At 42.7% G+C, this 15,376-nt stretch overlaps 1 protein-coding gene across 1 annotated transcript in view; it reads left to right on the forward strand.

The window, feature by feature from the left end:
• The window catches only part of slx4ip (SLX4 interacting protein), a 30,404-nt gene extending 17,315 nt beyond the window's left edge, over nucleotides 1-13,089 (forward strand). Inside the window, exons 4-7 of the mRNA XM_061087920.1 lie at nucleotides 1,955-2,032; nucleotides 3,420-3,508; nucleotides 12,095-12,201; nucleotides 12,297-13,089. Coding sequence (XP_060943903.1) covers nucleotides 1,955-2,032; nucleotides 3,420-3,508; nucleotides 12,095-12,201; nucleotides 12,297-13,089 — 1,067 coding nt within the window. The remainder of the gene's footprint in view (nucleotides 1-1,954; nucleotides 2,033-3,419; nucleotides 3,509-12,094; nucleotides 12,202-12,296) is intronic.
• The last annotated feature ends 2,287 nt before the right edge of the window (nucleotides 13,090-15,376 follow it).

Below are 15,376 nucleotides of genomic sequence, written 5' to 3' on the forward strand. Positions count from 1 at the left end.
CATAGGCGATAAACTAACACGTGTTACAGCCTGTCACTGGATTGAAAATATACCCAGTTATCATCACAAAATATTGATTGTAATTACATCGTATCATTTACGGATATCCATATTTTAAAGCTTTAATCGCCTATTTGAGTTCATTTTTCACTTTGGTTTATTTAACTGCAGTTTAGGCTGTAGATTTGATAACAAATCCGTGATTGTTTCAGTAATTCAGTTGTTCCCACATTCTTTTGTATTTACACTGTTGTTTTAGTAGTTAACTGGGTGGTGGAGTAGAGAGAGAAAGAAAGCAGCGGTGGTGCCATTAATCACTGGCCAGTTGACTTAACCGCATACCTGTGACAGTTTTGTAGCAAACTGTCCCTGTAATTGCATGTTATTATCCAAAGAATCACAAGAAAGCTCCTTCTTGAAGACGATAATTAGGTTCTTTGAATTATTGCTGAATTGAGAAAGGGGAAATTCTCGCACAGACCCTCTCACAAGTTTTTCCAAGTTTTATTGACGTGCGCCTGTCAGTGCTGTTTCAAAACATGTCAGCGCTATTTGGCTGGAGTGTGTATTTGACATTATCCTGGGAGCTCTGAAAGGGCCTCAAGGGCAAGAGGTCAGGAGGCCCTCAAACTGTGGAAGACGTGTAATCTCTTAATTGGAGTTAGAATACAAAATTCCCCGTAGGTAATCATGTTTTCACACGGCAACAGCAATATGAGAGTGCCAAATAAGAGTTGGACATAATAGCCGTGGTTGTAAAGTCACTTATAGTTTTAAACCACTGTATAAAGGAGAGGAAAAAAGGTACTAACAAGGTACTGAAGGGAGAGCACTCTCTGTCAGCTTCCCACCACTGTTGTCTTGTTTACAAAGAACCACTGGATAGCGTGTTAGCCAGACCCTTGCTTTCAGTCAACAAATTCCTACAAGATTAGGCAACAGGCCACTTTTTCTGCCCAGCACCTCTTACATACCATGACAAACATTCCATGACAAATAGAGTAGAGGCTGCGGACATTTCATTTCTCTGCTTGTGCCAAACTGGGAGGTGAGCTGAATTATAGCATTTTCTCGCATTATATACCAGTAAGTGTGTTTAACCTGCTTTTCCAGTATGTTCTGCGGTGCCAGTAGGGGAACTCAGGCTACATCCATTCTACTATGTTTTCATTTGCTAAATATAACATGACCACTTATACACTGGACAGGCATTACACTGGTAGCCGAGGCTGATGCCATTTGTTTTCTTGCTGAAGAGGATCATCTGATAGTTGCTTGACGAATCAGCAAAGGCTACGTCATGACTGAAAAAGAACAAATCCATGTATTATTCGTTCTTTTCATATTCAATAGGAAACCAAAACCGAAAAACTAGTAATTATTTCGTTATTAATTTTAGAATCTGATACCAAAAAACTAATAACGGCTTGTCTTCGTAGTATGGATTTTTTGCTCAGATCGGAAATAAGAAATGAAAAAACGGATCAAACGTCATTGTTTCCAATCCTCTCTGTTTCTGCCTGTCCAGACTAAAATGCTGCCCCAGAATTTTCAAACTAAAACAGGGCCAGCAGCATTTCAAAATTTTTATATTTTAGCGGCTCTAAAACTCTGGATTAGTGTGTATGCCAAGCGTGTCCTTGGCAAAAGAAGGTCGTATGGATGTTGCCTCTCGTGAAGGGCTTCTATTGGATCAAGAACCTTTGCATGGTATGCCCTTCATGTCCCTGTCTGAACAACATTTGCATGACCATAAAATAATTTGAATGCTAGTGAAGGTGTTTTGTGTTCGCTACTATCGGTGAATAACAACAAGTCAGCAGGAACCATCAACAACTAAACCACTGGTGTCTGTGGTGGACCCCTGGGTTGTTACATGTACAGTAGTTTTGCTTTCATGTCTTTCTGATCTGTTCTTGCTGTCATCTGAATTTCAGTTTTTTTTTCCTTTCAGGGAAAAAGTTCAACCTGGTTGCCAATTTTCTGAAGCGCCACTTCAACCTCCGATGCATTGTCAAGCAGCTCCATGGGGGTACGTAAACCTTCATGTTTTCAATTCCCAGTTACATGGTTCGGAAATAGACATCTCAATGGCTCCTACTCAGCCAAATTTCCCACAGACGGAGCTGATCTTCGGTGGTCGGCGTGTTGATTTTTCTCCCCCTCACTTATTTTTATGTCCTGTCCCTACCTGCTCGGGGTGTTGTTGGGAACAGGCGGCCATTAAGCGTTTCCCTTGAGAAACTACTGGGAGTGGGAGAGAGGGAGAGAGATTGGAGGGCTGTCTATGGAAGGCAGTGACAGTCTATCTCCATGGCCCATCTAGTGCCTCTGACCCTTGGCCACCTTTTCATGGGACCAACATGGCTCTCTTCCTGTCAGTAAAGTTAATATCTGCTCCCTAAGGGCCTGGATGGTAAAGTAGTGCTGGTCGGCTGCAGACTGAGATAACAGCTTCTCTCAGCATGTTTGTACCTCATCAAATTAAAACTCAGTCCCCTGGGGTCAAAGGTTGTGTAAATCGGTCCACTGATCGAGTTGCACATAGTGGTCAGCTCATTAAAAGTTTTAATAGCAATAAAAATGAGCTTTCTTCGAATTGTCTGCTTGTATATTTAAACCGTTAAAGACTATGAGGCTAAAACATAATAGAATTAAATAAAACGTAAAGTATTATTATTAGAATAGAGGCTTATTTGATAACTTTTTACTATGAGTGATTTAGTTGTTTTTTTTTAACCTCACAAATATGTTGAAATAACTGTACAAAAAGCAAATCATTTTTCCCCAAGACATTACCAAGTTTGTCCTGAGGTTGGCACTACAGAAAGGGCCACTGTTGTAATAAATCTGCCTCACTCAAGAGAAAGGCTTTGGATGTATTTGCCGAGTAAATTTCATTGTTACATTTTTATGTATCTTTAACTTTTATGTATCTAAACTACTCACCGACATATTCATCTTCAGTCATCTTCATAACATACTCTGCACAAATAAATGTGTGTGGTCTATGCAAGCTGTGTATACCACAGGTTAGATATTGCCTACTGTGGTTGTTCAGTTGAGGTGATATATTGAGCTAACTTCATCTGGAGAGCTTAGGGACAATTACATTTATTATGATAATGTTACACTTTTATTGTTATAGATGGTTTCTGCCCTTAGACCAGATCAAACACTCCAAGAAGCCATTGTTGGTGTAACATTTTCTAATATTTCATGCTGTTTACACGGCTCATAAACGTCAGCAGTAAACTGTAATGTGCCATTTTTCCGTCTTGGTCTGAGGGACGGTAAATACTGTGCTTGGAGCTGTAAAGTCGATCTTTCACCACAATTCCATGAGTTTGATTCATAATTAGAGGTGAGCCGACGTTATTAACTAGCCTTGTCTGTGCTGTGTCTCTGCTTGCCAGCAGATTTGCGTGTGTTTCCTGAACGCTACGTTGTGTGTGTGAGCTATCACGAGGATGCCTCAGCACACCATGGAAACCCGAGCCTGGCCGCAGTGAGTGCTGTTTATACTCCTCTATTTCCTCTTCCAGTCGCCTGGCAAAAAGTCTTGCATGGGTTTGTGTGTTATTATTGGGAGGTGGTGCCAAATTTTGCTCTCATTGTATACATGCTGAGCTTCTATACGTGGTGGTGGTGGTGGTGGTGATGCTGGGAGTAGGGACAGGAGTAAGAGAGGATGATGGGAGGGGGGGTCCAAAGCTGCAGCGTCACACTCAGATTCTGACAATTCACCCCAGTTGTAGGGTTTAGTTTTTCTGTTGCCCTTAAACTGTTGTAAACCTCAATGTTATTGGATAAACATAAACTGCAGCCAAAGGTAATTTTGTTCACTTTAGCTCTTGAGAAAGTCTCGATGCTTCTAGAAGTTTCTCACATTGTACCCGTTATAGAAAAATATCGCAGGGGGACACAATAACCTGATTGTCTTCCTACTTTTTATGCAATGTCATTGTGGCCATGTAGTTAATGTTGACATAGTCAGAACATAATATTCACGTTATATAAAAATTATGCTTTTGGAGACCCTTGAACCCCCTTGCCGTAAATTGCAACATTTAATATACCCTTAATATATTATATTATATTCTCCATTATATGGCATATCATTCATGGTTAATAAAACCTAAAACAGCACTCCATCACTCAGTTATATGTTCATTGTTTGGGGGTTTTAATCCCAAACTCCCAGGAGTATTCTGGGAAATAGTAGTGGAGCCTCTCACCTTGGCACTCACATCAAGGACAGACACAGGACTCTCCCATCTCATCCCATGATCAGTGACCCACTGTTTTTCTATGGGTTTTTTGCTATTGTTTCCCTTTGAAATGTCTCTGCACTCTCCGCAGTTTGGCGTCCAATGAAAGCAGCGATTGTAATATTTTTAGTGGAGCAACGCAGTCGTCAGTGAAAAGTTCAGATTGTGTAACCAATTTTCCAGTTCAAGGAGGCATTGCTGTCGATTGCGTTCCTCTCCTCAGGATGTGGTTCTCTGGGCTCATACAGTACAAGCACTGGGAATTGGAGGGTGGGAGTCTTGTGGTGGAGCTCTCACTCGCCCAGCCGAGAGCGTGGTTTGTAAGGGAAAGATACCAGACAGCGAGACTGAAGTTATTCACATGACAAAAACAATTATTTGTTTATTTCCCCTGCTCTGTTCAGACTTGTCACACAGGGATTTTTTGCCATTCTAATGTTACCAAGAAAGAAAAACGAAAAAAGGGCACGCAGTGAGTCACAGCTGATGCAAGGATTAATGTTGCCATCTAAAAAGAATGAAGTCTTTGGAGTTCTCTGTCAAATTTGGTCATATGTTAAAGAAGAGGTCTTTTATCCCTCAACTCTTGACAGCATGAGCCTGCTAGACCCAAAGTTAGTTGTTAGGATTCAGTTTGTGTGATTTGTTGAACAAAAATCCTTGACCGCAGTGGAAATGTAGACTCATGAAACTGACACTTCTCATAAGGTCAAGAGGTTATGTTGTGGGGGAACGAAGGTGACATCATGGTTGGCCTTTACTCTTGTTAAAGTCAGCGTCTCACTGTATGTTTCTTGTATTCTGTTTGCTGCTATTAGTCATATTTTCAGCTGTGGTTCAGTTAGAAGAGGAGGTGGTAAGATTTAGTCATTTCCACTAGTGGCGAAGGAACTAGGAGGACAGCTAGTGATTTTCAGTACTTGAAGTAAATAACCAAAGCTACATATTTGTGTTCAGACTGCAGTTTTTTAAGTAGATGTATTGTCCTTAACCATATTATAATTACTACTTATCTGAAACGCCGGGATCATCAAAACAGGATTAAAGTCTCAATGCTAACTCAAACTGTGCAATAGTCACCTATCTAAGTATCTGTCTGTTGCTCACATATCTCAAAAATCGTTGATGTAATCAGCTTCACACTTGGGCGCAAGGAAATGCAGCGTCTTAGTTTGTGATTTGGACAAGACATCCGTTCAATACGAATACACTTTGAATAAACAGGCGATCAGCCCTCTGTAGCAGCAGCAGAGGCTGGGACTCTTTAACATAACCGTCATTGTTGATCACAACAACATTGTGTTCATGACAACGACAGTTGATTCTCCAGTTCAGGGTTCTGTGTACTGAGTTGAGGTTCATTGAACTTTGAAAACACAGCTCTTTGTGCAGCAGCGGCGGTGCAGCTTCACGGCTCTGTTGAGTCCAGCAGTCGGCCTTTAATTGCCACAGCTCAATTACTGCAGGCCACTTTTACAGTTACAGAAAGAAAGCGGCAACTTGGTATGTATAGAACAGACACTGCACTAGTTTATTTCAATGATTGATTAAACTATGTGAGTTGGGCCTGCTCATAGAACCCATGCGAATCATCACCCAACTCCTGAAAATGTTTGTCTAGCACATATTTCTTTGTTTCACACCTTCAACTTTACTGTTCTGATTCAAAGTCATGATTCAAATCGGTGCCATTTCTAGCAGCTGCAGGTGGCTAGCACACCACCTGCCCAGCACCAAACTACATACAAAGTTTAGTAGGTGAATGGAGTGGAGCATCTAGCAGCTAGTAAGCCGAATATATCCTGGTCGGTACAGAGATAATCAGAAGAAATCTAATTGAAAAAGTTAATATTGGGCTTTCTAACCTGGTAAAATGGTTTCTACACGATGTTAAATGTGAAGCCAATGTTAAATTCCAGGTTGTTTTCACTGCTCCCATGTGGAAAAAGGATCAGATTAATGCAGTTGTTGTTGTTAGCCATGTCTTTAAGGAGGATGTAGCAGATTTGGCTGAAGGTTAAAGGTGAAGTGATCAAAACACACCAGTAGATACAACATGCCTTTCAACCATGTTGAAGAGCATAAGTGTTCACAGCTTTTGAATATCGAAACATTCGAGTTGAGACAGGATATTCATTCTCAAAGAAGTTGTTGTGTAAACCATGAAAAAAGAGCTTAGCTGGATTGTCAAATCACAGCCCTGACTGTCGTGTGTGTAGTTATTGATGAATGTCAATCCTGACATCTATCACATCTGTGGGGCGACACTAACTGTCTCATATTTCATCTAAAGACAAATTTTAGCCGGATGCACTCGGCCTGTCGCGACCTAGAAACCTGCAGGCGCCTGTTGATCTGTAGAGGTATTTAAACTGCTGCGTTTTCATGAGACAGTGGAAGCAAACAAAAGGCATTTCTTGGTCTGCCAATGTTATTTCTTTCCTTGACAATCGAGGATTCATGTCCTTCATGAAAAATTGCTCCTATTGTGAGTCAGCAGCAACAGTGAGGAGGGCAGCATGGGAAGGAAGAGCTAGTGTTTAGGATTGCGGCCGTTGTTTTGTAGTCAGGCACAGAGTGGGCAGCAGAGGGGTGAGGGGCATGCTGGGCCGCAGAAGTTTGGATCAAAGGCAGAGCAGATGTGTCTCCAGCCCCCCCTCCTCCTCTGAGCTCTGGACAGGCCTGTGTGTTTACTCATGACCTCAGCACGCCTCTGTGCTTCACAGCTCGCAACAGCTAGCAGCAGCGCTTTCCCAAGCGTCCGGTGTCCGCTGATCTCCTCTGCACCTCGGTCCAAATACATGGATATAATCTTCTACAGGACAGGATCACGTCCCCTCGTTCCAACCTGTCTTCACTGCTGTTTCACATTTGCACGAACTGAGTCAAAACATTTAACAGCTTGTCTTAATCCTTACACGTGGGTGGATCCAAAAACTTTCATCATTGTTCCGGGATAAGAACTGTTCTTTATTGTCGACAAGTATGTGCCCATGCATGTTTGTTGACTTTGTTGCAGGCAAGATGTGGTGAACTTAGACAAACAGGGCATGGTTCCTCTGTGGGAGCAGGGTGGGTGGAGGGCGAGTGGTGGAATTTGTGGACTCATTTCACGAACATCTCTGCAGGAGGTATTTCTGTCCTGACAGTTCAACAGAGTTGTTATTTCTTGGTGCTCTGTTAGATGTCAGAGGGGTTTGTAGACTTAGTTATACCATTATAAAGCTCCTCAAAGGGCTCTCCAATGGAATGATAGGTCCATTTTTCAATCACTTGAGTAGTTTGAGGTATTCAAACATTTCAAGTGGTATAAATTACTTTTTGAGACATGGCTGAATTACTGGCTTTATCGGATGACATCTCACTCGCTTTTGTGTTTATAGGTGAGATACTGTTTAAAGTTGTTAGTATTAGCACTAAACCAAGAATAAACATTCTGTCTTCCACCGTGACAGCAAATATTATTTGATGGTTGATCGGCGCTTTCAGCGTTGACGTGTCATCGAGTTTACTTTCTGGTAATTTTCATGTTTTAACTTTTAACTACTAAAAGTTTGCAGAGTCTCTGTGATGAGTTGAGAAAGGTCTCTGACCTCTTTGGCTTTTGGAACTCCTTGCAAAATCCATTGGATAAACTGAAAAATGCATGGTCACCAGACCATTCAGCCTTTTTCTTGGTTCCTTAAAAAGACTGAATTTCTTCACTCGCCAGACTTGTTATTGTTCTGCGCAGATGAATGACCATGGGTATTTATGTAACTCATATATGACAATACTCCACGGTTTACCGATCAAGCTTGGGATACTAAATACAGACAGCAATGTCTTTAAATACCGAGAGAGTTACAGCCATCCTGTGGAGCAGCAGATTTTTTTAGACCACTCAGACTGTTTGTCTCTATCAGTGCACTACTTTCAAGTGCAGCTGCATTGAAAGATAAGCAACATAATCTTCCTATCTGTTCCACCCTTATTGCAGATATGGAAGAGGAGGAACTGTTTCTTCCCTGTATTTTATGGAGTCTGAAGCTGCTTATCTTTTTGAAGTTACTTCCAGGAGTCATTCAGAGTTGGGGCAAGCTTTGTGTTTCTGTCCTGGTATCCTTTTAAACCAAATGAGTCATTCCCTCTGCTCCCTTTGCCCTTTTGCAAGGCTTATCTCGATAATCTGACTTCCAGATGTGCTGTATTGTTGCAGCTCCTGTAGCAGAGCCGTGTTGTTTTCCAGGCCTCAGAGCTGGGGAGGGAACTGCTCGTCTACGGGTTGCATCACAAGAAGTGTTTTGCACTTTTGTGCGGGGGCCGGCAGACCGGCTGGCGGTGGAGGTGTGGGGGTTAAATCCTTGTGCTGAGGGAGAGGTGGTAGCGTTGGCGGGTAGATGTTCTTAAATAACACCATCTAGCCCTGTTGCGAATTTGTATCCTTCCGCCCAAGATTAGACCACCTCTGTTCCCACAGTACTTTGTTTTAACCACATGAATATGATAATTATCATGTTGTTCAGGCACTGTCTCTCTTTACCTTTAGTTCCTCTACTTTCTTTTTTAACTGCTATATATAGAGTGTAGGACCTCCAGAGATAATAACTCATGCACCATCTCCTTCTCTTTCCGTCTGCATTTCTGTCTCTTAGCTGTGTGTGTCAAACCTTTACCTCTTTTCATACGTACAACTAAACACTCCTCTGTTCTTTCACTCTCTCTCTCCCTCTTTTGAAGTCGTGCCGACAGGAACAGAAAGGAGCTTGTCTTTCCCAGAGAACCTCCCATCGGCTTCTTGTTGATTTTTCTTTCAAGTTCATTTTCAAACGGCATTTATCCATATTAAACAGACGCGAATACATATCAAGGCATTACAATGCAAATGACGGCACCCACATCTTTCACAGAATTGTTGTTGTTGGGGGCTGGTGGGTGTGTGAGCACGTAGGAAAATGCTAGTTTGTATGTGTGTCACTGTCCCAATTTCAAATCCTGTGCGAGTTGTAGAGAGCTCAAAGACTGAAGCTCAGCCCACACCCTGAAATGACTCCATCTGTACACAAAGGGCAGCTTGTGGAGAACTTCCTGTGTGAGGATTCTTGTATTTGTGGGCATGTTGGACAGACTGTTGAGGTCAGACAATCTGACTCTGGGGGGTACCTCTTCTTTTGTTGTGCCCCCCCTAAACTCTCTTTCTCTTATTCATTCTGCAGTGTCTTGTCCCTTGTTTCTTGTCGTCTACGCCCCTTTCCCTGCTGCCCAGCCCTTCGTATTCACTCCCCTCCCTCTATGTTCCATCCATCACACCACAGAGCAGAGTGCAGTTTGTAAGTCTCGACACCCGGTGCAAAGCCACAAGGCCCTAGCTCGCCCTCGCGGCTCGGGATAATTCCTCCTTGGGTGTCAGGTCATATGTTGTCGCTGGTATCATGTGCGGAGGAAAGAGGACATTATTGATTTCTTTTTCCTCTGTGTTCACAGTAACTGGTGGATGCCAGAGCTCACCACATTGGCTTTCCCAGTCTTACAGCGCACATTGATCATTTTACCAACCAGTTTATGGAATAGTAATGATCTTAAAAATGGCTGATATTGAATAAACATAGTGGCTACAACCTCAAGTTTTCCAAGATGTAGCTTCTGTCTGGTTGTATTTTCCCACTGCATTTGTCGGAAGAGTTTTTTAGCCGCCCTGGCTTGGCTCGTTGGAAGGTAATGTCAGTCTGTCCACTTGGATTCAGAAAAATCTAAATGAAATGTCTTAATTATTGGATTGAATGCCACAGAACTTGTTCAACACATTCACGATGGCTGGAGGATGAATTCTAACGACTTGGGTGAACCCCTGACTTTCCATCTTTTGCCAACAGCAGGTCAAAGTTTTCACTTAGAAGTGAAATTTCTCATAATTTTCATAATGGATTGGAACAAGCTTTTACAGACAAATTCTCCAGAGTATGAATCCTATAAAGTTTGGTGGTACCCTCCCTTTTCCTCTTGCGGCACCATGAGTCTTTTTGAGTGAAATGACTCAAGAACTGTGGGATAGATTTTGGTGAAACGTGGTACCAATGTTCATCTCGCCCTCAGGATGAACTGCAATAACATCGGTGTTAGCTTAACTTTTCACCTATATATATTCATCAACAGGTAAAACATAGAATTTGTTAATAACCAAATACCTCAGGTGTATTTTGCTTAAATGAGAGTAAACATCATGGCTGATTAATATGAGCATGTTGGTAAATGGTCTCATCGTCGAGGTCGACCGCTCTACCCCCTCAGCCACAGCCGCCCTATTCTGAACTTTGCATTTGGCTGAAAGCACCACCGGCAAGTTCAGCTTTAGCTTTTTATCATAGCACTGCTATAGCCTCTGAGTTGCCTCCACCAAGAAGGTTATGTTTTTATTGTACTGTAATGTTTTAACTGCTGAACTGATTTTCTAGAAGCTTGGTGGAAGGATGGGTGGGCCAAGATGGGACTCTGGAACTCCCCCACCAATTATTTCAATGTAATTAATTCCTGATAAACTGACAGACTCTCAAACTTACGGTTCTGCTCAATTTAGCATCAGCGTATCTTGTTCTCTCATAAACTCAGCGTCTGTTCCAGGTCAGCCAAGGAAAAGACCTGTGATTAACCTTCATTAGTGGCCTGTTGAGGGCACACGTTGGAGAGATCCAATCTCTTTCCCTTTCCTCATTCCACTTCAGAGATTCCTCTTAATATGTGGATATGTTGAAATGTCCACCCGGAGTTGACCAGTTTAGCCAGTTGGCTTTTTACAGAGGCACACATATACTGTGGTAAATGGAATAATTGTTTTACAGGAGTAATGTTTTCCGCACATTTTGCACTGAACACAGCGCAGTGTATATGGCTTTCTTTTGGAAAGGGCCTCACCATGACCAAGTTAGACCACCTGTCCAACTTTGGCATTCTGTTTACTTGAAATCTGAAAATCACTCTCTATTAATGAATCTTATCAGCGCTCTGTTCATCCTCCTCAGTAAACACTGTTGTCCTAAGTTTTAAGTTTCTCATTTTTTCTGATCGCCCTGCTCTTGCAAGAGCTCCAGAGAGAAGTGTGAGACGGCAGAAACCCAAACCATAAATGTATTATCTCATAAAACCATCTGTGTTAACTTGTTATGGATATAAGAACATCAAAATACAAGGGCAAACTATAACCAGTAAACCTGGAACTCAACGGGTTGCTGCAGTGCAAAACAATGGGATCACTTCCACTAATTTGTTTATATCTAGTCTCAATGCTCTGAGACACTTAATATCCTTTATCACGTTTTTCCATTCCCATGCCTAAGCTGTACTTTTCTTTTGTCATCTTCTGAATGCACCGTCTTTAATAGCTGTTTTAACTTGTCAACATGGGTTCACAGTTAAGTGTATCTGCCTCAGGCTGCAAGCATTACTCAAGCCTTAGACAGAGACTATGAAACCTACGTCACACAATGCCAAGTCGGCAATTGTTTTCTGAAGTGTTTGACATGGTTGCTTTGGACGTCATTGAGTGTGGGACTGATTCTTTGTGCCAGATTGGGTGTTACTCAGTGTATCTGAGGCCATTATAGAAAACAGTGTTCTTGTAAGGCAACAACACAACTTGGGAGTCATGACAATCAGACGAGGATAAATGTATATGAACTTTCTGTTTCTTTGATTTCAGTGTGCCGTGATTTTTACTGCAGCAGCATTGATTGTTATTTAATGTCCCACAATGCCAGATGATGACAGCAGTCTGCTGTGGATCCAAACCTTTCCAGGGGATGCCAGGAATAATATTTTCTGTTTACACCAATTCTGTTTGTCCTCTCCAGACCGAGCTGAGCGAACAAAGCAGATCAGAATATTTTTCCAGAGTGGGAGAAACCCAAGAGCCTTTAAACAGCCCCACAAAAACAAAGAAGACGGTGCTTCAAAAGATGTAAGTATGATCTAATGCAGAACTTTCCAATCCCACCAGTCAGAGAGGACACTCAAGTATCTGTTCACATCCTTTTATCCTTTTGGCTTTTTCAGAGCCAAGCAAGCTGGTGTCCAGCAGCAGCTCTGTGCTTCCAGTATGGGGGAGCAGCAAATGGACCAGAGAGCCGGCCCAGAAGAACAAACAGGGGAACTAGGACCTGGAGAGTCAGAATCAAGCCAAAGAGAGATTGCACCCAGCTCTAGACAGAAGTTACTCTCGGAAGCAGACGACAAAGTGCCTGCCCCTGGTGCCTTAACCGAAGCCACGGCTCAGATTGAGTCTACTCAAAAGCAGGGCCCGACCCTGGAACAGCAGACTGAGAATAATCCTCCAGACAGCAAAAACCCAACTGGAGCCTCTGTAGTTTTCTGGCAACAAGAAATCAGTCATGAGACCAACAAGAGCAAGAGATGCAAGCCGAGCAACGCTGGGGAAGACCCTCACCCACGGAGGGCCAAGAGGACGTGCCTTGGAAGACCTCCAGCCCCAACGCAAACTCACTCCACCAAGTGCTCTACACAAACATCCAAGCATGACCTTCTTCCTCCGCCGCCCCTTCCTCCAGTCGAAGCCAAGTCAGAGTCCAAGGCTTTCCCAGTCTCCGAGTGCACCAAAACCACACTGGAAGTAGAGCTGCTTACGCCAGGGAAACGCGCCCAGAGGCTCCCCCTCACAAGCAATAACACGGCACAGACAAACCAAAACAGGCTGGCCACAAGTCTGAGGGGCCTATCTGTCAAGCCTGCATCCTCGGGCTCCTCTATTAGTTCCAGATCCGCACTCGGAGAGGAGGGGAATGAAAATGTGCCCAGAACCTCGAGATTACGACGAATGAAGAGGTCCTGAGGGGAGGGGAGGGGAGGGGGGAGGGGAGGGGAGGGGGGGCGAGCTACAGTAAAGATGCCTGACGCCACCGAGATAGAGATGATATTTTGTCAGGCTTCACGTTTACCCCATGCAGTCTCCTCAGATGACTTGCATTTGTACATGTGTCAAATTTTACTACGATGTCTGTTCTTTCCACATGTGCTTGACACACACACACACACACACACACACACACACACACACACACACACACACACACACACACACACACACACACACACACACACACACACACACACACACACACACACACACACACACACAGAGAGAGATCAAATGCTCAACACATTATGGCAATTGATACACAAGCATTTGAGCTACGCTTTGTCAAATACTTGAAACAGACGTTGCCTCCACCCATAAATAGCGGTGGTCAACAGAGGCTTGCAAATGAAAGTCGAAAACCTTTAATTGGAGTCTAGATTTGGTTTTGTGTTAAAGATTGGGGATTTCAGACAGGCAGGAGCCATGTGCAGTACGTCATGGCTCTGGGTCTGAAACACTGGCTCCTACGTGTCTGTAAAGTGTCCAGTTTCCCCCGCTGAAGCTCCGCTGTGATTGATCGTTATTTCCACTTTTATTTCATCACTCGCTTCTCAAGAAATGTCTTTTTTTTCAAAGTCAGATCTCATTCATATGCAATTTGCTCAATGGTTAGTTGCTAAGCACGTGAAATGTCTTTAAATGTGAGGGTTTTATGCAGCTTTTTTACTGAACCTGAACATGTGTGGTGATATGAGGAGTATTGGAAGTGTTGGTGGTTTTAAATAGGACGATGACAGAATCTCATCTGACGCTCAACAGGGCTGCTGACGTAGTTAAGTTGGAACAGAGGTCAACTCTCACTCTTGATATAACATGTCTGAATCCTGATTTTTTTTTTTGAAGTTTTATCTCTTAAATAAATGTTTTTATTTGTGGAAATGTGTTATCAGGCTGACTATTTTCTCCCTAACATTTGGCTTCAATTAACAAAAAACATTCTCTAAGAATTGTTGGAATCGAACACTCCAGACTGGTTCACACGTCTGATGTAACCAACAAACCACTGCCTCTCCGCTCTCGTTCCCTCAGTATTAGTGGGTGTAACCTGAGATGAGTCACTTACAGAAGCCAATTCTGTTCTTGAGAAACTGACCCTAATGTATTAAGTCGCTGCAGAGAGGTGCTGATAATCGCCTGCCTCGGCTCTAATCCTTTTAAACAGATTCTGTATGAGTGTTTCAGAAATCTAAAATCTGTCCGACTCCACAACCTAGGTGTCTCTAGGCCTCCTAAAGGCTTGAAAGGTTTTAGTTAAGCCCACCACTTAAGACGACCAACAGGGAAAACATTGTGTAGGGATCATGAGGACCACAGGTATTTTTGTCTTCATGATTCAGCTTAATACAATGACGTCTTGGGACAACGTGATTAACTGTAAACACATTTGGACAGAGACCTTGCTCAAGTTGGTGATGAGCCTCCGGCGGCAGTTCCCACGACGGTCGCACGAGAGAAACTTTTCATACGCTTCGACACGTTGTACTCGATGCGTCACAGACAGACTCTTCACTCGCAGTCCAGAAAACTTGAACTTTAATTCTCTTTTCATACAAAATATTTAATAAATATGACTTTCAAAAATATATTGCCAGATCAACACATAATTCTCAAGTTCATAAACACAAAGTCAAAAATAGGACAAAATGTTGCCATGATCTCAAAGGGTTAACGAATGAGAAAAAACATGTTTGTCTTTAAGAGCCTCATTTTAAAAAGAAACAAATGTGCACAGAAACAAAGCAGACTCTTGCCGAGCAAGGCAGTGTATTTGATCTGACTCTACAGTGTTCCCATCGCCCCCCTACTGTTCAAGTACTCGTGGTCTAGCTTAGGATATTACGCTGACTAAAGCAGATGGGAATTCTGGCGTGTCTCTACTGATGTGACTTACATTGCAAGCTGGTGGATTTTGACAGCCTTTAAAAATACGTCGATGGGTTAAAGTGAAGCTGCTGAAGGATTTTTGTTCCCTTAAGTATTTTAACCATTAGCGGCAAGCAATATGTCTGCCACCATGTCCGTCCCTCGCAGCAGCCGGGGGCTTTTGTCGTCCTAACCTCACTTGCCTTCAATGAAGGTCCTGGCAACAAATATTGAAATGTCAAATGTGTGGAAGAACAAAACCAAAAAAATAGTTATTTCGTTCGGGCCTGACGGGCCTATTTTTTGTCTTCTTTCAAATTTGGCTCTAATAGAAATT

The sequence above is a fragment of the Limanda limanda genome, chromosome 15 (genome assembly GCF_963576545.1).
Source record: "Limanda limanda chromosome 15, fLimLim1.1, whole genome shotgun sequence".
In the NCBI taxonomy this organism is placed as follows: Eukaryota; Metazoa; Chordata; class Actinopteri; order Pleuronectiformes; family Pleuronectidae; genus Limanda; species Limanda limanda.